At 40.0% G+C, this 26,134-nt stretch overlaps 1 protein-coding gene across 7 annotated transcripts in view; it reads right to left on the bottom strand.

Moving 5' to 3' along the window:
• Nucleotides 1-26,134, bottom strand: part of TNNT2 (troponin T2, cardiac type) — a 31,810-nt gene extending 5,676 nt beyond the window's left edge. Inside the window, exons 1-12 of one of the 7 annotated variants that reach the window (XM_078393341.1) lie at nucleotides 26,121-26,134; nucleotides 24,515-24,544; nucleotides 23,237-23,290; nucleotides 21,460-21,492; nucleotides 19,989-20,010; nucleotides 15,314-15,374; nucleotides 15,097-15,213; nucleotides 13,833-13,910; nucleotides 11,196-11,306; nucleotides 10,551-10,660; nucleotides 8,295-8,385; nucleotides 6,528-6,568 (exon numbers count right to left, since the gene is read on the bottom strand). In XM_078393341.1, coding sequence (XP_078249467.1) covers nucleotides 6,528-6,568; nucleotides 8,295-8,385; nucleotides 10,551-10,660; nucleotides 11,196-11,306; nucleotides 13,833-13,910; nucleotides 15,097-15,213; nucleotides 15,314-15,367 — 602 coding nt within the window. In that variant the 5' untranslated portion in view covers nucleotides 15,368-15,374; nucleotides 19,989-20,010; nucleotides 21,460-21,492; ... (1 more) ...; nucleotides 24,515-24,544; nucleotides 26,121-26,134. Of the gene's footprint in view, nucleotides 1-2,810; nucleotides 3,440-5,526; nucleotides 5,568-6,527; nucleotides 6,569-8,294; nucleotides 8,386-10,550; nucleotides 10,661-11,195; nucleotides 11,307-13,832; nucleotides 13,911-15,096; nucleotides 15,214-15,313; nucleotides 15,375-19,988; nucleotides 20,011-21,459; nucleotides 21,493-23,236; nucleotides 24,406-24,514; nucleotides 24,545-26,120 lie in introns of those variants that run through there. The other 6 variants (XM_078393339.1, XM_078393340.1, XM_072997134.2 and 3 more) reach the window with 6 other exon arrangements.

The following is a 26,134-nucleotide window of genomic DNA, read 5'->3' as shown; positions in this document are numbered from 1 at the left end:
AGAAATGGTTATGTATGGATATGTTAATTAAAAAATTAAAAAAAAAAAAAAAAAAAAAACATGTTCATTAACAAGTTATCCAAGTCTGAGGCTTCCTGTGTTCTGGCCAATGAACAAAAAAGCACTTGAATAAAATAATTTCTGTCCATCAAAAAAAAAAAAAAAAAAAAAAAAAAAAAGATGCCTAGCATAGTCATGTTTCTGTACTTTAAACAATGAACTGGAACCTAGGACCTATATACTGAAAAACAAACCTCACCCTGCACCTTTAAGGAAATATAGCTACAGATCAGACTTAAGCTGAAGTAAAGAGGGTTCTTTTTCCCTAGGAGCCCTGAGGGCTGTAACTCTGTGAATAGGGCAGTGCTAGAGAGTTCTTATAGAGAATTATCAGCAACTTCACCAGTTGACATTTCTTTTTTGCATGAGCAGAGAGGTCAATATAACCAGTTTGTGCTGTTTACCTGAATGACTAAAAGCACAAAACAAAACATTTTTAAATAAGCAATAACTGTATGACAATCAGAGTCAGTGCTTGGATAGAAAACAGGCTTCTGGCATTTAAGATACTCAGTCTACCATGATAAATGCAAGTGAAATAAAGAATTAGGTCTGAGCATGTGAGACAACAGTCCACTAATGGAACAAATTGGGAAGGTCTGGCCTTCCTGTTATTACTAGACTGCAACCCGCCTTATCCATTAATCTTTCTTAGTCACTATGTGGGCTAGGGCTGAAGGGATTGCAATGCAACAATGTCTTGAGGTGGGGGTTACACTTTCTGCATACCTGCTCTGGAATTGTTTCAGTCCACACAATTTTGCTGGTGAACATTGCTAGCTCATGGTTACCTTTTAATCGGGCAAGCTTTCAAGGAGCCTGCAGTATAAACAAAGTGAGATGGTCTGGAGGCCAGCCATGCATGAGCCTTTCTGAGAATACTGTATTTCAGAGAGCAAGAATGCAGTATCACTGATGCCACTGATGTCATTCAGATTCACACTGGCTGAGGCTCTGTTGTCAGCTGAGTCAGTGATGAGGCTGCCAGGTGATCTCTAAATATTTGCCTAATTCCCAGCCTTCAGTCACTGGCCAGTGCCTCCGGCTTGCTTCTCAAAAAGGCAAGCAGCTGTTTCTAAATCTGGGAAGCTTTCACAGTCAGATTAAGAAAGATATTTACTGTTTTGAGAAAATATGCAGAATTTTCTCATACCCAATTCGGCATTTAGTATTAGCTTTGGGTGAGAATTTCATTTTGTTATTTTTTTTTTAAAAAATGAGAACTTTATATATGAAGAAAGTTCTCATTTTTCAAAAAATAACAAAATGAAATTCTCACCCAAAGCTAATACTAAATGATATCGTTGGTATGAGAAAACTGTATATTTTCTCACCAAGGAATCAGCTTGGAGACATCATATATGAATAAAATCCTTCATAAATTTGACAGAATGAATTGACAGATTCACCCATGCAGGCAGAGGGACTTGTCTGTTTAGCCATCCATTCATCTGTTTATGGTGTTGAATTAGAGCTGCCACCTCTTTACTAAAAGTCTCATCTTTAATAGTTACATGGCAGGCAGGTATAATGTGGTACTCTCTATACTAGTGCTCAAAAAGCAGTTAATTACCATTATCATGGCATATTTTTTTTGAAAAATAACTTCAGTATTTCTCAAAATCAGTCATACTGTTACTGAAGTAACTTTCAGTTACTTTTTCAAAACATGTAAAAATAGAAGCTATTGGCTTGTGGCAAAAATACCCACACTCTTCTCCTATCCACCTTTACAGTGGTGCTACATCCAAAATAAGACATGACATATGAGTACATGATAGAAAATATTTCAGCACTTGACCCACGGGATATTCCACCTCAACTATTTAATGTGACCACATCTTTGTAACTGTAGAAGTTACAATTATATCTCAAAAGCATTAAAGTTACCCTTACAGTGGGGTCTTGACTTACGAACGGCCCGAGTTACAAACATTTTGACTTACGAGCCACTCTCATAGGAAAATATTGACTTGACTTACATACTTAGATTTGAGTTATGAACTGAAAAAAACCACGTGGGAGGCAGGGAAAGTGCAAAATTTGTACTTTCAGTTAACTGTTGGCCAGTGAAAAGGGTGCCTGTCTGCTTCCTCACTCCTCCCAGCGTTTAGAGAGTGGATTGGGAGACAGTCTTCGGACTGCCTGGTACTGTACTGCCTGGACTGTATTTTCCCTGCCTTCCCTGAACCTTTCTTGACCTAAGAAAAAAAGAAACAAAATATCCCCCTCTAGTGGTCGAAGGCAGAATAGCAGCTTCCCATTAGTTTCTATGGACGGAAAAGAGCAGATACGGATCAAATGGTTTTCAATGCATTCCTATGGGAAATGCAGATTTGACCTGCAAACTCTTTGACATGAGAACCGCCTTCCAATACGGATTAAGTTCTCAAGTCAAGACCCCACTGTACTTGATTTCAGTGGTAATAATTTTAGAATAATCTGAGAACTGTAGAGCTGGAAGGGACCCTATGGGCCATCAAGTTCAACCCCTGTCAAGGAGGCACAGTTTAGAATTGGACTCTCAGCCTTTGACTCCACAGCCAGATACAAAAATTACCGAGGGTAAAGTAACTTAGTTTGACCTCTAATCCTGGGGAAAGGAAATACTTACAAATAACAAGTTACTTCCAGATTATGAACTGTGCCTATGGAATATGGCCAATACAATTTGTTGAAATCTTTATTCATTTTGATTTTTTAATAACTTAACGTTTTATGTAAGAAAAACCATATATTTGACAGGGAGCCCTTGAAATTAAAAAATGTGAACACTGGATAAGCAAAAGTAACAGATTAATCCATCTTTGGTCTCTTTTGTTTTCCACCAGTTGACTTTCTGTATGATCTCAAGCCCCATTGACCATCTAAGATTCGGGAGCTTCACTGTTTATGAAGTCTGGGCTGTGAAGTCAGGGCAGACAACCTGGGCATGTGACTTAAGTGAAAGGATGCCATAGAAAGAAACTTGATTAAATGCGTCGCAGCAGCCAGCAAGGATCCAATCCCAGCTTTTTGATGAGTGCCTCTGGGTGATAATACCCATTTTGAAATACCTATTTCTCACATTCACACCTTAAATATTTAGAAATACTTGTAATCTGATTTGTACATTTATGTAAAGATCTGCATATTAGAATTCTGAAGGTTTAAAAAGTTATAGACTTATTGCCTTTTGAGATATCCTCTGCTATGCTCAGAGGCATTTTTTTTTTAAAAAATCCCTCCTTGGTCATATTGATTAACTTGATTAACAAGGATCTACTTAAATCACAGTATGTAAAACCATTTTTCTTCTTCTTCAGTACTTGCACTACAATCCACCAGAGCACTGCAAACCACCACATCCCAAAGGGCACAGCATGCTACTCACCCTTTCCTGAAGCAGGTAAGGAGAGAACAAGAGAAGAGGTAAGATATAAGAGGCAGGTAAAGCTCCTGGCTAATAGTAGGCTGGATCTAATGCACCTAGAAGCTCATTGAGGAGCAGGGCCAGTTCTACCATCAAGCTGTCACCTTAACTGATAGATGCTGAGGAGTAGAAGCAAGGTGTTTGAATTGAGGACTGTGTGCTGTGCAGCTGGTCTTGTGCCCCTTAAGCTAACCTGTTTCCTTCCGGTGCAGTGGAGGATGCTGTCTCATTGCCTCTGTTCAAACGGTATATCACTTTGGCTTTTATGAATGCAAGGAGAAAGGGACACTACCTTGTTCTTTGTCTCAGACAGCAAAATGTCTCAGCCTGGCCTTGCTCAGTGCAAGCTGCCACTAATGTCTGGACCGCTGGATGAGTTTTGCAACCGTGCTACCTGCACCACCATTCTACTTCCACCAGTGAGTGGACATATATGCTGCACAGTGGCTGGAATGTCTGTCAAGATTTCAGGTGAGAATCAGTTCTCTGCTCTGCTACACACTACCTATAGGACACCAAGGAATCAGCTTGGAGACATCAAATCCATAAGAGAAGTACTGACACATGAAGAAAGAAGCTTAATGCCTTGTCTCAACGAGCAGATTCTAAGATTCATAGGCAAGAAACAGTTTCACTGGGTGGTTTCATTACTGAAACCTGGACATGTCAGCTATGACATAAAAATTCCATAGTATCAAGTCATTTCCAAAGTAATCTTCACTGACACATCCTTAGAAGGGGAAGTGCTGTGAAGGAATTAAACAAGTGGAGATCAAAGGAGGCTGCAAGGAAGCAATACAGGGATCAGTGGACAGTAGCTAAAGCAGGATATAAAAGGTTTGCAAGGGAAGAAAGGAACTTAGTAAAAAGTTAAGAGAGGCAAACAGAGAAAAGCACAGGAATAGAAGCAAACTAGAGATGATGGATGGGGAGAACAAAAGGAAAAAAATTGAAGATAATAAGAAACACATGTCAGAATTCTATTGTGATTTTAATCTCGGGAAAGTGAAATTGTATAGATATGATACCAAATTGCAGCTAATTAACAAAGTGTTGGGCAAGGATCCAGACAGGCACATGACCAGGCACACAATGAAACACCTTGTAAATTAGTGACAATTATCCGGCATGGCTAATGCAATTTCATTTACTCAAGAGAAAAACCCCAGTAGGATTCTGGCCACAGATTTCACAGATCTACAATAGCCTGAGATCCACTACTGGCAAAATGAGGATGACAATAGCCTTCATAAAGTGTGTCTCCTGAAACTTAGTTCTAAAGGGCTGGATATACAGAGGCACATATAAGAGATAGCCAGAGACCCCTTCAGGAAAGGAGCATTGACAAAATTTATCTCCCCTTTCCTCTAGTGGGAACATTGAGCTGAGTCTTAAAGAAGAAGGAGACTTCTTCTTCATGGAGCAGCTGTGTTGGATCCAACTAGGGACAGCTTCTTCAGATTGCAATGGAGGAGCCCTTTGCTCTCCAACCCCACCCCACCCCAGGCACAAGCTTCTTAATGGATCCAACTCCTATGATAAAACAAGGAAAAGGAAATAAAGGGTGTAAAATGGTGGACAGGGGGTAGCAAAAAGCAAGCTCCAGCTGAAATTAGGGATGAAAGATGAAAATAAGAAAAAGCAAGAGCAGGAAGAGGTTTCCACCACCACCATCCCACCTCTCTATAGTCTTAACAGTATTAACTACATGGCTAGTCAGACTCTTGACCACCAAGTCATGGGATCGAGTCATACCAGTAGCCATCATTTACTAATCATGGATTTCTAGAGCAAATTCCTAAAGCAAGATATGAAGAGCAAAGAACTGGCAGTTTTAATTTAACGAGAAGCGAAGGCAAATGAAATGAGGAACAGAAGGTTTAAGGAGGAAAGCAAAACACAGACAGAAGTTTGAAAGCTCCACAGTGAGCCAGCGTTTCGCAAAGGTGAAGGGAAAGGAAAGGAAAAGGAAGTGTCCATGTGAAAGAAAGAAGCTCTACAGGGTGCTTGGTGCCATGAAACAGATTGAGGTGGTACATGTTCTGAGTACTTACACCTTTTGATGATCACTAATGCGATTCCGTAGAACATTAATCTGCAAGAGAAATAGACAGGAGGTGACACTTCATGGTGATATTTCCCCAAGAGGAGATCAGGAAGATTACAGTGTCAGGAGATGAAGGACAAGAAAAGAAACTGAATATGATGGCTTAGGTTCACAATGTGTAATAGTCAGTATAACTGCACTGTGCAATTGCAAATGTAAAGGATTCCTTTGGGGAATTGTTGGAACTTCTTTTTTTAGTACTGGGAATTAGAAAGAAGAGTGGATCTCTTTATGGTCAACTATCACAAAGAGCAGTTCCTCTGTAACATGAAGACTTCTTTCATATGGAGACATTATAAGTCCAGCTGGCTTAAGCAAACATTGCCCCAATTGATAAAAGAAAGGAGCCAAAGCTTGCTTTCTCACATTTCTGTGCATTTTTCAGATTGATTCTCCAATGTGGCCAGGAACTACATCTTCTGTAAATGTCCTCTTTTTCCATCGTGGCAGTAGTAGGTATCTGAGGTAGTAAAATCTGCAATTCCCGGGCTTGATGCTTCTTGCCAAGCATTTCGCTGCATTCTGGAGCTTGAGCAGTATGCATTGTTCTTTGCAGAAAAGAAAGTTCACCCAAAGTGCTTATAAATCTTGGAAGGGTTTAAAAGGAAAGATCAAATCTATGTGGCTAACTAAAAATGCAGTTTTGTCCTTTGCTTCTGGTGTAAGGATCAATAGCAGCAAAGGATGGTTTCAAAAGAGCATTCATGAACATATCCTTGTCAAACGGTCTGGCTGAAAAGACCAAGTGCCTGGCTGACCACAATGAACTGAATCTTTGCAAGCAAAGCAAGGCAAGCATGCAAGACAGCAAAAGACCACCTTAAAAAAAGACTGACAGCCCTGAACCTTTACTGCAGAGGGCGATATCCAATATCTGCACACTGGATTTCACACCTTGTATCATCCATCACTCTACTTTGTTGTTTGCAGGGAACAGGCCATACTTACTACTTGCTTAGCTCATCGCAGCGTGCAGTGAGTATGGAAATCTGGTTAGGGTTAGAGAAAGGAATACATTACATGAAAGCCCTTGCAAAGGAAACGTTCACTGAAAGAAATCAGAGATTGTAAGAAAACAGCCATTGATGTTCAGCACCTTGCTGAATAAGGGTCATTGTGCAGAATGACTGCATCCTATATAGCAGAAGTGGGCATCCTTCTTTGGTTGTGCTGTCTGAGGCTGATGAGAGTTGCAATTCAACTACATGTGGAGGGTCAAAATTATTCTCTGAATGACAATCTTAATGTAGTGAAAAATGACATTATCCACACAGAAGGAGGAATCATCAGGCTTGGAGAAAACTTCAATGTTTACAGAAGTCACCCCCAAACTTCAAAAACATAAAAACCCTAGGAAAGAGGAACATCAAAAAGTCTGATGTGAATTTGAACCTGGTGAGTGACCTCTGGATGCTGAGTGTCTGTTGAGTGGAGGAAGGGAAAAGTGAAAGGGAGAAGGAATCGTGCATCCTCAGAAATGCAAGCTGGAAGACTGAAAATGTGCTCTTCTGACTTACCTCTAACTCACACTACTTAGTTAGTGAAACTGCAGTAACTTCTGAGAGTGATGCTATATTTTGAGCTAGTTTTAGTTCAGATTAATTAAGCTGTTGTAGCAATATTTCATTCAATTCAGCAATGACAGGGGCAAGCTAGTTGTCAAAATACACTTATAAAGGTGGTCTCCTAGATGTAGATAATTGTTAGACAAAAATGCATTGGGCCAGTCCAGTTTTCACAGAGTGTGTTGCAACTTCCAGCAAATGTTGTGGGGCCTTTCAACATTGCACTAGGCAAGGATACACCACCACAGGCCTACATTAATACTTTTACTTCTTTTACCAAAAAAGAGACATACAGTTGAAGCAAAAAGGTATCTGATTCTACTCATTTAAAGACTCATTCAGTTCTGAGGTCTAAAGTAGATTTCAGGTGGGGGGAAAAGCTATCTTCACATCCAAGTGAAACAAATCAGATTAGTCCTGCCTGTCTGTACTTGTTTTGAGAACAGAGTTACCTTGTAATCATAAAAATAGAAGAAACATTAATGCAGCTAGGGTTGAAATAAGGTATGTCTGGATCACTTTGAGAGTGTTTTTAAAGAACTCCTTGCAAAAGAGGGAGAATGAAGCCTGAGAAAGCCATAATGGCAAGAAACATTCACCTCTCCATACCATCAAAAGAAAAAGAAAGAAAGAAAAAAGTTCATCCTCATGATTTCCTTTGTTGCTATTTCAGTGCTGTTTTGCCCTCTTAACTATGGGTCTTCTTCTTTCTGACAACAATAAGATGGGAGATCCCAAGCAATCAGGGATTGTGTCATAATGGAATGTGTGAGGGGATAATTTCATGACATCCTGATAGAAAAGGTTACTAATAGATCAGGAAGGCAATCTGTCACTCATATAGGTAATCCAAGCCAATCAGGGGTAATTCAGTAAAAAGGATGATGACCTGATAATTCATCGCCAAACTTGATTTGACTTGGTTGTTATATCTCTGAAGATAAGTGAGGCACTTATAGCAGATGAATGTTTTCACCCTTTTTGATACATCTATCAAATGTCTAACATCTATCACACAACTGTCAAACCCTTCTTGACAGCACTGGAGATGCTTGTCAGAAGTGTCTACTCTGTTCTCATATCCTTCAATCTAACAGTTAGCTATTGTGGATGTAAGCAGATGGCTATTCCAACAGACATTCAGACTTACCTCGTATTTCTGCTTCTTGAACTTTTCCTGCAAATCAAATTTCTCAGCTTCCAGATCATGGATACTTTGCCAGAGTTCCTTGGCTTTTTCCCTGATATAAAAACATGCTGCATCAATTACGGTGATAGCCGGTGTTTACATGCACAGTCCAACCTATTTGGAATGCAGCAAACCGAGGAAAGCTGGTCTTAAGTATGAGAGTGAATTGCAGCTAAGTATAAGGGTATCTGTATGCCATTGTGACCACAAATGTGTGGGGAGGATGTGAAGATAATAGGTAGATGTTATATATGGACCATCAGTGTGAAAATATACAGTATATGTGATATATATGTGGTGAGGGAGAGAGAGAGAGAGAGAGAGAATGAAGTGTGCATGCTTCTTAATATTCATAAGATGGGTGTTTGGTATGTATATGTATTTCACCTCTGATAGGACTCTAAAGTGTTGATGGGCAGAGCCTACTGAGGCTGATGCAGGTACTTGCAAAGCCCATTGCTACTTCCACTTCTGTTTCCATTGCCCACCAAAACACACTGATTCTGCATGGACACATGGTGTGTGGTAGGTAACGTACGTAAACCTTGTGTCCTATGCACTTTGTCTGGGCAAGAGGATACATGCTCTCTGGCACCATGTTTCTCTAAACAGAATCTCTGTTTTAATGGCAACAGTAGTAGCAGCACCTTCAGTAATGGCAGGCACCTGGATGGGCTGGGAGGGATCTCAGCCACTCTAGATATATATCTATTTTTTATGTAGACCTCAACCAAAATGTCCTCTAAGTTCATGAAATGAAATATTTACCTTTCTACCCATTTGTGAACTTAATTGCTAAAATATATATATTTAACATTTATGTAACACATTTTGACTCATGGATACTTCACAGATTCTAGATGTCCAAAACTTGGGATTTGGGGACAACCTGAATAAAACTGAGAAAACTTGCAATAATTTCCAACCATAGCTTAAACAGCAGGTAGGAAGAGAAGCTTAACTGTATCTAACAAGACTGGGAGTGATCTTCTAATCCACAGTGCCTGAGGTAAAATCTGAAACCTAACACTTCTGCACTGTTTCTGCAACCCCCATTTTGGAACTTGCTTCAAATAAGGAAGCCTGGCCTGTACATCTGGCAATGGAATTCTGAATGTCTATGTTCCCTCTGCAGCACCCCTAACTCTGTAATTCCCAACCAGATGAAGACTCGTGTGAAACTGAAAGCTAGCTTATGTTTGTGGTTTTAGTGGTCTAACAAAGGTACCACACACCCCTTACCTTCATAAATTGTACCTGAAGTTTGCCTCCAGGTGAGGCATACTTTTGTATGATCGTGGTACCCTCTAGTGGTCTGTCTGTTTCTGTACTCTGTCTGCTTAAGCTTGAATGTCAATAATGTTGTATATCTTATGACATGAATGATAACGGTGTGAAAAAACATCTTTAGAATTAAGTAGTTTTTAAGGGGCTCTTGATATGTAGTCCTTGGCTGAAATTCTATTACGCAATTCTACTGATGCAACAAGAATGACATCATTGGCAGCAGCAAATTGTCCCTGATGAAAGGCTTCCTTTTTTAATTTTGGGGTGCACCCTGCTATCACATAACACAATGAATTAATGTCAAAATCTCAAAAGGAAGTCTTTAATCAGTGGGCATCTGCTGACACCAGTGACATCATTCTCATTGTCCAGGCAGACCTTGCCCAATTTTGGCCATGTGACTTTATCCCAAATTAAAACAAACAAAAAAAAAATGATCCTCTGCCAGTTTATTCTGAATGTGGGAACAGCCCCTTAATGCCACTGCATTCTCATCCCATCCCAGTTCCATTTCAAATTGCAATGCTTTTTCTCACTTTCTGCAACTCCAGTTTCTAGAGATTTTGCTGGTTGTCTTCCCTCCCACAAAAGTACAACACACTTATTTTGTCTCTCTGTGCATTTTATATGTATATATTTCCATTAGCTAAGGCTTCCTTGTGCACCTTTTTTGCATGTATGCATCTTAGTTTTGTACATTTTTCAATGTATGCATGTTTTGTGCAGATTACTTATTTGCCAAACATACTGCAACGCTCAGAAATGTACAACTTTCCAAGGGACAATACACTACACCTTCTTGCCAGTACTGAGAGGTATGACATATGTACTTTCACAGTGAAATGCAAATCTGACAGAGGTCATTTCCACCCCTACCTATTGCCATTTCAGCCTTCACCTTCTGGCCAAGCTATCAATCTCCATCTTTACCTCAGTTTATCTTCATTCAGGTGATCAATATTCAGAGGTTTCCGGCGCTCAGTGAGAATCTTTTTCTTCTTTTCACGCTCTGTTTGCTTCTTCCCACCTTTCTTCTCTGTCTGAAAAAAGTCATTTATGAGTGTCCCAGTGGGTCTAAGTATAGCCTCATCACTGCTTCTACATTTCAGAACTCACATGTGACTCAAAATATCACAATAGACTGTAGCACTTTTAAAGGTTGTGTGCTTATAGTATACAGTAAGGCTCCTTCTTGTAGTCAAATGGCATAGCACCAGATTACCCCTGGGAAATAAAAATGGAAGTGTGAGAGTGAGGGTACCCTAAAAGCCTTGGACATGTACCTTAGCACTGTGCTGCTGGAAAGCAGATTGGGCAGACACTGAAATCACATGGTCACAATCTTACTGTGGCAATTTTTATTTCTAAAGCGTTCTCTCTGTCTATAAATCAGCATATACATTTTTTTCTGAAAAATCTGTGTCATGTTTTATCCTCTTTTTTCCTTTTTCTTTGGCAGAATATAAATACCCATCCTAGCTGGTGCTGTAACCAGCCTCAGGTCCTTTTAAGGAGAAAAGCAGGGTAAAAATATTTTAAATAAATAAATAACATTTGGGATGAGGGGGCAGGTACCTTCTGTAGATAGCCTCCAAAATGGAGCATGTTGGAGAAAGCCTTCTTCTTCCTGGCATCCTCTTCCGCCTTCTTCCTAGCTTCTTCTTCTTCTTTCCGAGCTTTCTCTTCCTGCCAAGGAAAGAATCGTAGTAAGACTTCAAAACAACATAGAGAATTGCCCAGAAGCCCTATGCAAAGTTTGCATAACTTAGGAGACTTCATGGACAAAACAATTAGAAGTGATGGCACAGAAGTGCAGTAGGCTAGTGGGGTCTCGACTTACGAACGGCTTGACATACGAACATTTCGACTTACGAACCACTCTCATAGGAATATATGGACTCGACTTACGAACTTAGATTCGAGTTACGAACTCTTTTTTCCCCCTTTTTTTAAAGCTAAGTCATCTTAAGTCAAAAGGAAAAAAGAAAAAAATTATCCCCCTCTAGTGGCAGAAGGCGGAATAGCAGCTTCCCGTTATTTTCTATGGACGAAAAGAGCAGATGCGGATTAAATGGTTTTCAATGCATTCCTATGGGAAATGCAGATTCGACTTAAGAACTTTTCGACCTGAGAACTGCCTTCCAATACGGATTAAGTTCGTAAGTCGAGACCCCACTGTAGGCTTTGGACAAATGAGCAAATGCAGACTGAATCAGAGGGATGTTTGTGCAATTCTTGGGATTAAACGGCAGATGAAGGAACCACTCTTCTTCACTAGGAGAGAGCAAAACCACAACAGCTCCTTTGTATCCTATTTAGCATTCATAAAGTTAAAAAGCTGTCAGTAGTTTGGATTTAGGAAAAGGGAAATTCAAACTAATGCAGGTAACTGAACTACTACTGCCAAAGGAAAAGGCAAAAAAAAAAAAAGTTGAACTACCCAATAAAGCTCCATATTTCCCTGGACACCCCAACTGCTAAGTCACTATGAAGCATTTGCACACTGTGATGCATATATACGGTATATCATAGAAATGAGTACACCCCCTCACATTTCATAAATAGTATATCTTTTCATGTGACAACACTGAAGAAATGACACTTGGCTCCAATGTAAAGCAGTGAGTATACAGCTTGTATAACAGTGTAAATGTGCTGTCCCCTCAAAATAATGCAATATGCAGCCATTAATGTCTAAACAGTGGGGAGGTGGTAGCAGTGGGGGCGGTGGCAGTGGTGGTGGTGGGTTTTTTTAATAACACCCCCACAAATCGATGAATAGCTTCATTATTCATTGCTTCATGGGGGCAACTTCATGCTTCGTGAGTCGTCAACTTTTGGCAATTCACGAAGCAGGACAACTCATCAAAATGGTGAGTCGTCGCCATCTCTAGTAATGAACTATCCGAGGATCTGAAAAAAATGAACTGTTGCTCTACATAAAGATGGCCTAGGCTATAAGAAGATTGCCAAAACCCTGAAATTGAGCTGCAGCACGGTAGCCAAGATCATACAGTGGTTTAACAGGACAGGTTCCACTCAGAACAGGTTTCGCCATGGTTGACCAAAGAAGTTGAGTGCCCGTGCTCAGTGTCATATTCAGAGGTTGGCTTTGGTGTATGAGTGCTGCTAGCATTACTGCAGAAGTTGATGGGGTGGGGGGGTCAGCCTGTCAGTGCTCAGACCATACACCGGACACTTCATCGAATTGGTCTCCAGGGCTGTCGTCCCAGAAGGAATCCTCTTCTAAAGATGATACACAAGAAAGCCCAGATGTGGTTTGCTGCAGACAAGCAGACTAAGGGCATGGATTTCTGGAACCATTTCATGTGGTCTGATGAGACTAAGATAAACCTTATTTGATTCAGATGGTGACAAGCGTGTGTGGTGGCAACCAGGGGAGGAGTACAAAGACAAGTGTGTTGTGCCTACAGTCAAGCATGGTGGTGGAAGTGTGATGGTCTGGGGCTGCATGAGTGCTGCCAGCACTGGGGAGCTACAGTTCATTGATAGAACTATGAATGCCAACATAGTGAAGCAGAGCATGATCCCCTCCCTTCAGAAACTGGGCCACAAACACACCTCGAAAATGACCACAGCCTTGCTAAAGAAGCTGAGGGTAAAGTGATGGCCAAACATGTCTCCAGACCTAAACCCTACTGAGCATCTGAGGGTCATCCTGAAACGGAAGGTGGAGGTGCACAAGGTCTCTACCATCCACCAGCTCTGTGATGTCATCATGGAGGAGTGGAAGAAGACTCCAGTGGCAGCCTGTGAAGCTCTGGTGAACTCTGTGCCCAAGAGGGTTAAGGCAGTGCTGGAAAATAGTGGTGGCCACACAAAATATTGACACTTTGTGCTGAATTTGGACATTGTCACTTGGAGTTGTACTCACTTTTGTTGCCAGTGGTTTAGACATTAATGGCTGTGTGTTGCATTATTTTGAGGGAGAAAAGAAAAGCTAGAAAAGAGACAGCTGTAGATTCTCATTCTGTTTTTCTGCTCCTGGAGACAGGAAACATCTAGGAGAATAAGCACCAACTGGGCTGGGCTTGTACATAAAATGTACATTAGTGATGGTACTTATTTCAAAGTTTTCATAGGCAGCAAACAAGCACTGAATGGCTGAAATTACAAAACCATTTTCCTTCAAACCTCTCAAAAACCTAGAAGCAAAACTTGTTCTGGACTCTGGGTTTGCAGTATACTCACAGCCAAGCGGGCTTGGCGCTCTTTCTCTCTCTCACTACGAATCCGTTGTTGTTCAGCTCTTTCCGCTCGCCGCTGCTCCTGGAAGGGGAATACTCAACATGGGTTATGAGACATCTTGATACACTTTCATGAATGTTCTAAAGGAGGGATATCTTGCTATAAACATAAGCAACATGGCCTGAAGCAGGATATAGGCTGGACATTTGAGCTGGGAAATGCAAATGTTGTCCCCCCCAACATTAGAAAATACTGTGGCTACAGTCCTACACTTCCTAGGGACTACATGCACTAAATACAGTGGGACCTCAATATGTATAGCAGGGCAGTGTTTATAAGTAACTGACTCTTTGTAGCCCTTTTAATGAGCTACCAATTTTTCCTTTTACAATGAGCTACCTACTTTCCCACTTTTGCTTCTTTGAAGCCATTAGAAAGGCCAGTTCTGGCTATGCACAGTTTTTGAGTCCCCAGTTAGTGAACATTCTTAATGGAAGCAAAGCAGTATTTAGATGGTGAAGCTAACTGTTTATTTGGACCTAAAACATGAAAAATGAAGACAGAGTTTTTCCACAACCAAAATGTTAAATAAATCATGACTTTTAGATCTGCATGTAATAAGGATTCATCTCAGACCTTCTCAGACCTTTAGAATAATGGTAGTATGCACTAGATAATTAGTACTATGTACTAGATAATTAATAGCATTTTGTACCAGGGGATGGAGTTCATGGCTGTGGCACTTCCCATTTGACATTAACATCCAGTGCATGAATTCTGGTTGGAAGTTTCCAATTAGAACTGAGACAAACCAAAACAAAAGCTCCAGGAGAGAAGTGGATTTCGTAAATATTTTTTAAAGGTGTCTTTAAAGATTTTACAAGCAGAAAGTATTTTCTTAAAGGGAAGAAAAGAAGGTCTGAATGCAAATCCCAGTAAATCCCCCATTCTCTCCTAACCAAATGAGAAAAAGGGTGATGGGTGCTGCCTGTGAATGAGTTTAGAATTACAGTATTAGATTCTAATCTTAGATATCATAGCCATGAGATTCCTAAAGACTTACATGGTATCTGTGAAACCAAACAATTGTTGTAAGACCATCAAATATTAATGGCAGAAAAAAAAACTGGCCATAGAGGAATCTAAATTGTTTTGGATAGTAGCAGTATGTTAACCTGTAAGAAGACAGGACATGCACCCTGTTTTGGAGAACAGGACCTTGTCATAAAGTGCACATGGTCAAGTGGCATGGAGTGATTTGACTTACAATTCTGTCCTTGAGGAAAATCAGTTCTTCTTCCTCTTTCTTCCTGTTCTCAAAATGGGCTTCAATTAAGGCTTGCAGCTCATTCAGATCCTTCTCCATCCGCTTGCGATGGATGTCCTACAAGGTAGAAAAGGCTTAGTTAAGATTTGGTACAGTGGGAGATTAAGGCCAGGTAGTATGGAACACGTTTATTGAGATGGCCGTGGTTAATACTCACATCAAAGTCTACTCTTTCCCCATCAGGGATCTTTGGAGGCACCAGATTTGGCATAAAGAGCCTGAAATTATGTAGAAGTAAAGAATTAACCCAGCACTATTGCAACATCCGCCTGCTTTATCAGCTCATCTGTTCTCGCAAGCCCAGGGGCTGATTGATATTACCTTTCTTCCCATGACAAATTTATTCACAAATATATACTTAATCCCACTGATTTTAAAGAGTTCTGTCTCTGGGTTTCAGATCAATGCGGTCAAGAAAATATCACATATAAAACTGTTCCTTTAATTAAACCCTCGAGTGCGAGTGAGAGACTGCATTGATTAAATATTCATCCATGACAGTGGGAATACATACATTTAGAAAATCAGCATATCAGGGTGCTCTGACTAGACCAGATTAGACTAGGAGTTTTCTACCTGCAGATGTTTTGCTTTGTTTAGTGGGCATGAGGATATTCAGCTATGTAGACCACCATATGGAATAGCCTAGGAACAGTTTTCCCATACAATGAGATGTTTGTCCAGACCAAACCATACATCTGGAGCCTACATCTGGAATAAACACCTGTCATGAAGATGATATAACTGGATTAAAAAATATCACACTATAATCTAATTTCATTTATTCATAAATTCCTAAAGTGGAAAAACTGATTTTAAAAGACAATACAAAGGCCTAATACTTAGCGCTACTGACAGGTCATTATCTCCATTATTAATCCACATATTATTATGAAGCCATTACTTATCCACACATTATTATTATCAAAATATCTGTTGTTCTGTTGTTGCTGCTGTTATCATCAAAAGTGCTGTAGGATGTAAGAATGAAACAGTAAAGAGGCTCTGCAGTACATGCAGAATGATAAATCCATTCAATTCAAATTCTCAAGAATGAAAAACTGGAAGAAATCTAACTCTAACAAATAAACTGGTTGCAAAATCCATTTTATTTTAAGCTTGTTGTCCATGTGAATACTGTTCCAAGCCAAAGAAACAATTTATAGCTCATTGGAGGGCGCCATATGGAATGTCATGGTTGCTGGGCTTTATACCATGGCCACACCTGTCACTGTGGTCTTATTTTTCTTTATTTGACTTATGTGAGCACTGAACAGCTGTAATAACTTCATATCAAGGCACACTGGAGTGAGAATGGGATAGCACTATATCTGTTTCCAAGCCCCCACAGCCTGCTATGCTTCACAGCATCTTTGCACTTCTGGACAATACAGTTAAAAGTCAGTATTTTTTTTTACCACACAAGAGAGATTTTGTGTTTGCTCTTCTGTATTTTCAGATTTTTAAAAACAACTTTAGTTGAAGGGCAACCCTATGCAATTCTTGTCAGAAGAGATGCTTTGTGGAATTTAGGAAAAAATCCTACAGTAAAGTATGCTCAAAGGAAATTATTCCTACATAGGTGAATTTAGGAGCAGGTGGGGAATTCTTGGTTTTCCAGAAATTTTTCATTTGAACTCCCTTAAGTTTTGCCAGGAGGAATTAAAGAACCTCTTAATGAGGGTGAAAGAGGAGAGTGCAAAAAATGGTCTGAAGCTCAACATCAAAAAACAATAAAGATCATAGCCACTGGTCCCATCACCTCCTGGCAAATAGAAGGGGAAGATATGGAGGCAGTGACAGATTTTACTTTCTTGGGCTCCATGATGACTGCAGATGGTGACAGCAGCCACGAAATTAAAAGACGCCTGCTTCTTGGGAGAAAAGCGATGACAAACCTAGACAGCATCTTAAAAAGCAGAGACATCACCTTGCTGACAAAGGTCCACATAGTCAAAGCTATGGTTTTTCCAGTAGCAATGTATGGAAGTGAGAGCTGGACCATAAAGAAGGCTGATTGATGCTTTTGAACTGTGGTGCTGGAGGAGACTCTTGAGAGTTCCCTGGACTGCAAAGAGAACAAACCTATCCATTTTTAAGGAAATCAACCCTGAGTGTTCACTGGAAGGACAGATCCTGAAGTTGAGGTTCCAATACTTTGGCCATCTCACAAGAAGAGAAGACTCCCTTGAAAAGACCCTGATGTTGGGAAAGTGTGAATGCAAGAGGAGAAGGGGATGACAGAGGATGAGATGGTTGAACAATGTCATCGAAACTACCAACATGAATTTGACCAAACTCTGGGAGGCAGTGGAAGACAGGAGGGCCTGGCGTGCTCTGGTCCATGAGGTCATGAAGAGTTGGACACAACTTAACGGCTAAACAACAACAACAAAGTCTTGCCAGCTTAGTCAGTGGGAATACTGGGAGATAGAATTGATCAACATCTGGAAGCTCATGTCTTTCTCACTTCTGACATACAGGATGACATCACTGCTGTGTAATTCTTTCTATGTCTACTTCAAAGTAAGTCTTGGTGAGTTCAGTGAGACCTACCCCCAGGGATTCTCAATTTTGATCACTATTGCAAAATATTGTTATTGCTGAAGATTAAAAATATATTGATACAAATAAAGCAAGCATTTAAAATTGTACTTGCAGTGTGAAATATGCTATGCCACAAGTCTTTCACACTAGATTTCCTTTTTAGGAAGCTTAACTGTACTTTGCCTTGAAGTTAGGTCAACATTCAAGTGTGTCACTACAGCTAAAGGATTGGGTGTGGCTATGGGAAACACAGGTTGAAGTCGCTGTTCAACTTTCTGGATTGCTTCAGGGCAAACTGCTCTTTCCCAGCCTATTTCCCATAAATGTTGTGAAACCAATCTGCTTGTAAGTACCTTCACAGAAGCACAGGAAGAAAATGCAACAGAGTAATAGCGATGACTTTTTTTTACTGAGTTCTTTGAACATTGAAGAGTTTTAGTGAAATTGAAGCCTCTGCTGTGGGCACAAAGATCCCTCAGGCTGAACACGACATACAGGAAGAAGAGGACCAGAAGTGTTTCTCCAGTCCAGTCCCAAACTCTGCACTTTATGTCTGCCATTCCCTGGAGTCTAGGAAGGGTCTGATTCTGCTGGCAGATTTGCAACAGGAAATGGTCAAAGTCAGTCTCTTCCAGTCAACTGGCTCCTAATGGTCATAGGTTCTGAATTACCTTACTACAGTGAGGGAGGAAGTATGACAGAGCTGATGCAGTTGTTAAACTACAGTACTGTAGCCAACACTCTGCTCACAACCCAGATTCAGTCCCAGGTAGACAGCTTGAGGTTCACTCAGTCTTCCATCCTTCTGAGTAAATTGAGTAACCAGTTTGGTGGTGGTGTTGGTGGTGGTGGTGGGGTAATGTGTAGCCTGCCTAATGAAGTTGTAAACTGCCCATAGAGTCTTTTAAGCACTATGGGATGGTATATAAGCAACACACTTTTTAAAAGTCAGAAAGAATTTCACTAATGTAGCAAAAGGGCTAAAAGTAGATGTTATGAGGCAAAGGTCCTAAGTTCAAATGTAGCTTTCACCATGAAATCATAATGCCATTTGTCTTGAAGTCACTATCTCTTAACCTTAGCATATCATTTGCATAATGTCATGTGGATAATAACAGAAAACTTTTATAGGGCTATTTTAAGATTAGGTTCACTGAGATAACATATCTATTCCTAGCACTTAGGAAAGTCTCATAACAGCAGCAGGAACAACACTGAGCAGATCCAGTTGTAGATGGCCTTTTTGAGAGAGGATCTACAGCTCCTTTAAGCTTCATATAGACTGTTATAACCAGTATATTTCACAAAAAATTGCAATGTGAATTGCTGTTTGCCATACTTGTGTTTATATTGAATTGTTTTATACTGATTTTGCTCTCCTTGAAATGATTCTTACTTATTTGAATGGTTTTTACTGTAATTTGAACTGTATTCTCGAAGGCTTTTATGACCAGGATCTGATGGTTGTTGTGGGTTTTTCGGGCTCTTTGGCTGTTTTCTAAAGGTTGTTCTTCCTGATGTTCTGAAAGTTGTTCTTCCTGATGGCTGAACTCTACCCACCCACAAGGACCAGGGATCATTGCACAAAAGAGACCAGCTAAAGACACCCATCAACCACAGTGACAGATAATCTCTCCCACTTATCACAACAATACATCCACAACAAAAAAAACGCTGATCACCCTATCTCCTGAAAAGGACAAAAGCTGTTCTCACAGCTATAAATACTCAACTATCCAACAAACAGCAACAGAGCATGGACAGAGTTCCTACTCCAGTCCTCTGAAGATGCTGGCCACAGAGACTGGCGAAACGTCAGGAAGAACAACCTTCAGAACACGGCCAAAGAGCCCAAAAAACCCACAACAACTGTAATTTGAACTCTTTGTATGATGTCCTATGTATTTCATGATTTTTCTTGCAATCCCTTTCCATTCATCTTATAAAGAAAATATTATTTCCTAAAACTGAATAAACCCACCCATTATTTAATGGCCTTATAATTTTTCTTTCAGTCCAATGTAGGCCACAGAGGTCTCATAAATACATATAATAACATGATGGCCATTTCAAGTACTGTGGAGGTTCAAACAGTGTCCAACAGAATATGATATAGTGCTATGATGCTACAAAGTGAAAAGATGGGTTCAATTACTGGACTGTTTATTTTTCTTCAAATTGGTTGCCTTATTACTTGTTACCTCTTATTTTCATTCCCTTCAACAGCTTTTGCCTCAGCAATTGTACATTTAATGTAGCATGAAATATGAAGAATGTATACTTACTTAGGTTTGGGCTTAGATTCCCCTGCAAGAAAGCAAACAAAAATTTAAGACGATAAAACAAAGATATGTTATCTGCTCTCATGGAAAACGAATTGTGGACATAGCACTTCCCTCATTTTTACTGACTCCAAGGGCTTATGGAACTGTTTTTATGTATAAAGCATTTGGTTTCTAATTTACAGGGTAGTCTTTACATTTCCTTTTCTATGTTAGTGCTTTGCTACCATTCTTACCTGCTACCTTTTCTGGCAAGCTTCTTAACCAAACCAAGACTAGGAATGTCTGTAGCTTAGCATTCCTGTATCTGTAACCACAGGTGGATGGGAAATTTGGAGGAAGAGTTAGGGGTCTTCCCTCCCCAGCAGTGCCCCCCAAACATGCCTTTCCCCAGTGTTGGAGGGGGAATTTGGACACTTTTATCTAGTTCCTGCCTTAGTTTTCACGGGTAGGATTTCAGTTTTCTGGTGGAATTGTTTCCTAGGATGCCCAGTAGAAATGTCACATGCAAAATACATGCAGATCTAATGTTTTGAGCCCATGAAATTATAGATGAAGATGGCTATGTCTTATTTGCTGTAGCTGTATCATGTTTCTCTGCTGTACAAAATGTACGTTCTTGTTGCTTTTTAAGGGCTTGAAAAACCAGCAGTGCCTACCATGAAAGAATCTTTTCTTATAGTATGGTTTTGTTTTAACCGTAGGACTGAAATCATGTGTGCAATTTGTGGTCTTCCAGGGGATGTTGGACTACTGTACCTGTCATCCCTCAATATCAATTATGTTGGGTAGGTCTCCTGGGAGTTGTAGTCCAGCAGCACCTGAAAGGCTGAAAGGCTACAGACCCCTCCCACACACTTTACATAGATTACAGAAGCTATCCCTTGTGTGGGATTGAAACAAAAATAGGACTTACAATATCCACTAGAAAAGCAAGAACATGAGACAATATGATCCTACACACAGGCCTTGGTTTCTAGTGAGTCTAGAAAGCTTCATACCATGCATGTGTTTCTGCTTTTTCTGCCACACTAGTAGGATTGGGTGAAAAGTGTTGTTTCAGTTCATTTTTGATAAATATTTACCAAGATCTACCAAAATCTTCACTTTTATGATAGATAGTACTTGAGGCATAAAGCATTCCAATGCAGGAGAAAATGAACCTGGAGGATTTTCCCATCCTTATGTCCAGCTCCACTTTTATTTTATTATTAAAACTTCTGGGAAAGGAGATGGCAAACAATGGAGGTGACCTTCCACACATTCCAGATCTCCTTTTCTCTCTTCTGCTGCCAGACTCTCCAGATGAATGCTTGTCATACTCTCCTCCCTTGCTAGTGCCGCTATGCAGACACACCCAGCCACCCACTGCTTTGTGTGAGCCTGAGAGCCAAGATCAGTATCAGCCCCAAAGTAATGAGATTTTCTCATATTCTGGCCCTGGTGCACATGACAGATTTTTCTTCTCATGTACCTTCTTCTGGTTCTTTAGCTTGCTCTTCTTGTTCTGTTTCAAAAGAAGAATGATGAATTTTGATTAGAGTTGTGCCATGTAGACAAAATGATACCTAGAATCATCACTGCCTGATACATATTCTATGTCCTTCTTAGCCATGCCTGATACCATTGCCAACATGTTTCATAGTTCACTCATGCATTACTGGCAAGGTTTGCATTGTTGGCATTCTCGTATACGGAATTCAGAGAAAGCAGCCTCCCCACTCCTAAATACAGGGCAGAGGATGACGTGATATCAGCGTAATGGATATTAGAGCATTTAGTTGCATCAAAGAAGGTGCCTTCAGGAAAATCCAGGGCAGGGGTGTGTCAGTTTCTGAAAACATTCCCTAACATTTGTTATGTCCTCTGGAAACCTTAGCAGTGTTCCTTTCTCGCAGTAGGAGGTGAAAATAACAAAACTAGTGTCAACAAAGAATGCTAGATGTTTGTTTCCTTTGGCCAATGGAGAAAAAACAGTGTTTGTTCAGGGTATATTGACTGCTGATGAAGACACTGAAGCCACATTAAAGAATATAGAATGCAGTTCCTTGAATGTGTTTAGAGGGGAGCAGCTAGACCCACCCATCACCTTCTGTACATGAGTGACAGTGAGTTTGCAGAAGACAAGTTAATTCTAGCATGTGCGATCTACATGCAAGCAAGAACTGGAGAACTTCTTTCCAAGTTCTTAGTTGCTTCTGTGAAGAACACAAGGACAGAGAGAGTGGGCTAACTGTTTCTTTAAGCAGAAATTAATGCCTGACTAGGTCTCAAGACACCGACAGTTCTCAAAATCATTGATCTTCTCCCTAGGGAAAAGAGATATTTTAATTGACATTTGAGTTCAGACACAAACAGGTGCTGTTTACCAAAGATAGAATATCTTCCTCTATCTCTCAGCTTTGTTGTGGTACCCCTGCTACATATGCTGACAAAATAGCGTAATGGAGGATTGATTGAAACAAAGTCACGGAAGTGTGACACAAGGTATGACACAAAGTGATATAAAATCTGTACCCCAAGAAACCTGGGCACTGTACAAGTCACAGAATCAACATTTCTTCCTCATTTAATACTTATAAATACTCAAACAGCTCCCTTCTGTCCATAAGGAAGGAAGGAAGGAAGGAAGGAAGGAAGGAAGGAAGGAAGGAAGGAAGGAAGGAAGGAAGGAAGGAAGGAAGGAAGGAAGGAAGGAAGGAAGGAAGGAAGGAAGGAAGGACATTTAGATAACCACCTGGCAGATAGCCTTTGATTTGGATTCCTGCATTAAGGAGGGGGCTGGATTTTATGTAGGCCCCTTCCAACTACATTATTCTATGATTTTATGAAAATCTACAGCTTTACTCATTTTGGCCAGAATCCTGTTAGTGATTTATGCATATCTAAGTTAAACTGCATAATTCACTGTGAAAAAATGTCACTAACTAATGAGACACTGGTTGTATCACTAAGTGCATGCTGCTTGTGCAGTTGGGTGGGCAACCCATAAAATGACCAACACGCCATTAGTTAGCAACAATTCTCTGTGGTGAATCACACAATTTAAATTATGCATGCATAAACCACTAACAGAATTCTCATTATTCTTGGATGAAAGCAATATTGACAATTTCTGCAATGTACTTCCTTAGCTAGGTGCAGAGTCACTATCCCCTCCAATGCCCTTGCCCCTCTGCATTCCATGAAGAGCATGCCATTATGATATTTACATCAGCCATCGATGTGCTCAAGTGAACATCAGTACGCACCTTCTGTGGCTTCTTCTCCATTTTCTTCTGCTTCCTCCAGTTGTTCTTCTTGTTCTGTAGAACAAAACAGATGAATGATTTTAATGCTACAGAGGATTTCAGTTGTAGGTTGGCAAATAATGTGCTTGAGGTAATGAACCCCAGCCATAGAGAAGCTGATCAAAGAAGAAAAGTAGTTAACTATAGCATCACCGAAGAGCATGGCTAATAAATGATGAGAACAATCTCTTAGGAATATCATCTTAAACTGAACACATTATGATTTGTGGGAGGGGAAATAAGTTCTGCCAGTCCTTAACATGACATAGAGAGAGTTACTCAAAGTGCATCTGGGAAGAATCTTCCCACATTCCTGAACCATCTCAAAAACATCAGCAGCCAATGGTCTGAGCAGGAGTGTGTAGGAATGACCGGACACTCAGGAAGAATGTTCTATGAGGGGACTGGCTGTTGCTGCCCTTCAGAACCTGCTAGTTGAGGCAACCACCTTATCTGATTAATGGAGCTGCTGGCCTTAAGTCTCTCATTAAATTATAAGTATGATGTTACAAAAGGGAAACCAATTATGACCACACCCACCAGACCCTTACAAAATCTACATCTGGTATTAGTTTTACAATCCTGCATTTCTGAAATGCAGGAATGAATACGTGATTGCAAGTTTAAAACCCAAGTACCCCCAATAAGGGTACCCATTCAGGAAGTTCCAGAAGGCATCATTAGAACTCGGCCTTTGCAGCACTCAGTCTTAAATTACAAAGATCTCTTCCACCTTCAAAGTATTTTTCTCTGAAAAAATATCTTTATCTGAACACATGGAGAGTATCCTTTTTCCTACCACTATGCCATCGTAGCTGAACCTAATAGCATAAATCCAACTGCTAATCTCAGCTTGAGCAGAGTCGTTTAATCAAGTTGGCACTGATGTTAACATTTATGTAGGTCCTATTGAATCAAAGGATCTACTCGAGATGGGCCTAGTATCGGATTTAGGCCAGTGTGCTTAAGTTTCACAGTAAATTGGATGTTGATAAGATACTGAGAATTAATTATTACAGATCTCTAGCTCCTCTTCCCAGAACTGCAATTCCCTGAATTCTCTGGGAAGAGGAAATTATAGTTATGCATAGATAGGTTTGTGCAGTGTAAATTTGCATACAGTGAATGCCCAGTACAGACGTGGATATATTTCTCATGCATGAAAGAACAATGAGTATTCAGCTTACACATCATTAAGAAACTAGTGATAAAGTGAAATGAAAAGAAATGTTCTACTACCGTCTTCCACCTCTATCCAATCTTCTTCTTCTTAACCAGGACAAAGCAAGGATGGTGAAAGGGAATAAGTAAAGAAGGTTAGCAAAGGATCACATCAAGCTGTGGGGTCAAGCAGGCTTTCTCACCCAGTGCTGATCTTTTTTTTACACTTGTGCAAGCAGCTAGTTTTCAGGTGCAAAGCACTTACAAAACCAAGCACTAGCAAAGACAATAGATGCTAAGGTATGGAACATCCAGAACAGCAACTTATTCATGGACAAATAGGCTTCATTCAAGTAAAAAGAAGAACAAGCAGTATTCTGTAAAAATGCAGATATACTGATCAAGTTCCAGTGAATGAAGTAACCAAAAGCTTGTCCTAGACTTATTTTCCCATATATGGGTTTCAATTTAGTTTCAGAACTAATCCATTCAGTTGCATAGAGTGATAGCATAAATTCTTTTAGAACATAACAAACAAAACAAACAATTCTTCAAAGATATGTTTCCTTACTTCTTTGATATAATAACTAAAATCCTCAAGAGACATCTTTTAGATATTCTTAAGCCTTATTTAGGGAAAATAATTTGTATATTTCATAGAGTTATTTATTATTTATAATAAAAGACGTGATTGTGTGTTCTATATTGTCAAGTCGGAACCAACTTATAGTGCCCATAATAGGGCTTCCAAAGTAAGTGAGATATTTAAGTAGTGGTTTTACAAATTCCACTCCCCAAGTGAGCTTCCATGGCCAAACAGGGATTCAAACCCTGTTCTTCAGAGTCCTAGACCATAACTCTATCTACTGCACCACACTGCGAATCCAAAAGACATGGCTTACCTCGCCCAAAATGGAGATAGCAAAATTGCTTCATGACAATAGGCATTAAACCCACCAAATAAGCACTGACAGTACTTAAGATGTCAGCATTCAGCATCACTACCTGTCACCATTAAAGCAGTAGTAAAGCACCAAGCATTGTTATATAGGAAGCATAACAAAACACAAAACAAATATTAAACGAAAAGTATTGTGGCATCTTGAGGACTAACATATTTATTTCACTGTGAGCTTCTGTGGAAGTTCCTCAGACACATGCAGCAGAATAATTAGCCATGCACCAGAGAACGTGGATTGCAATCCAGAACAATTTACATTGAAATAAGTCTGTTAGTCTCTAGAGTGCCATGAAATTTTTATTTTTGTTTTTGTTTTGGTACACAAACTGAAACAGGCTAACACAACCATCTCTTCTTGCTATGTTACATAGCAAGGAGTGTAGAAGCTTAAGTGCAGAAGCTTAATGGAGCAGAAACTTTGTCAAATGGTGGCAAAGAAGGATACAAACTAACTTGGTATGGTCAGAATTCCACATTTTGGGTACCAGGGGGGAAAAAAGACAACATCCTCCCTCTCTCCTCCACCAGCCACAGCTCAGAAGGCATTGACATGAGCTAAAGTCTTTCATCAAATATAGAACTTACCAGTAGCCACACTGAAAAACATAGTTTACAGCATAAACATAGTTTACAGATTTTTTTAAAAAAACTACTATTCTTTTTGCATAAGACACATCACTATTGATCCCTAATTTGGCTCTCCTAGTAAATGTAGAAGTGTACCTTCTTCAATGCAA

The sequence above is a fragment of the Pogona vitticeps genome, chromosome 4 (assembly GCF_051106095.1).
Source record: "Pogona vitticeps strain Pit_001003342236 chromosome 4, PviZW2.1, whole genome shotgun sequence".
Lineage (NCBI taxonomy): Eukaryota > Metazoa > Chordata > Lepidosauria > Squamata > Agamidae > Pogona > Pogona vitticeps.
The sequence above is the reverse complement of the archived record's forward strand: the minus strand, read 5'-3'. Positions and strand labels throughout refer to the sequence as shown.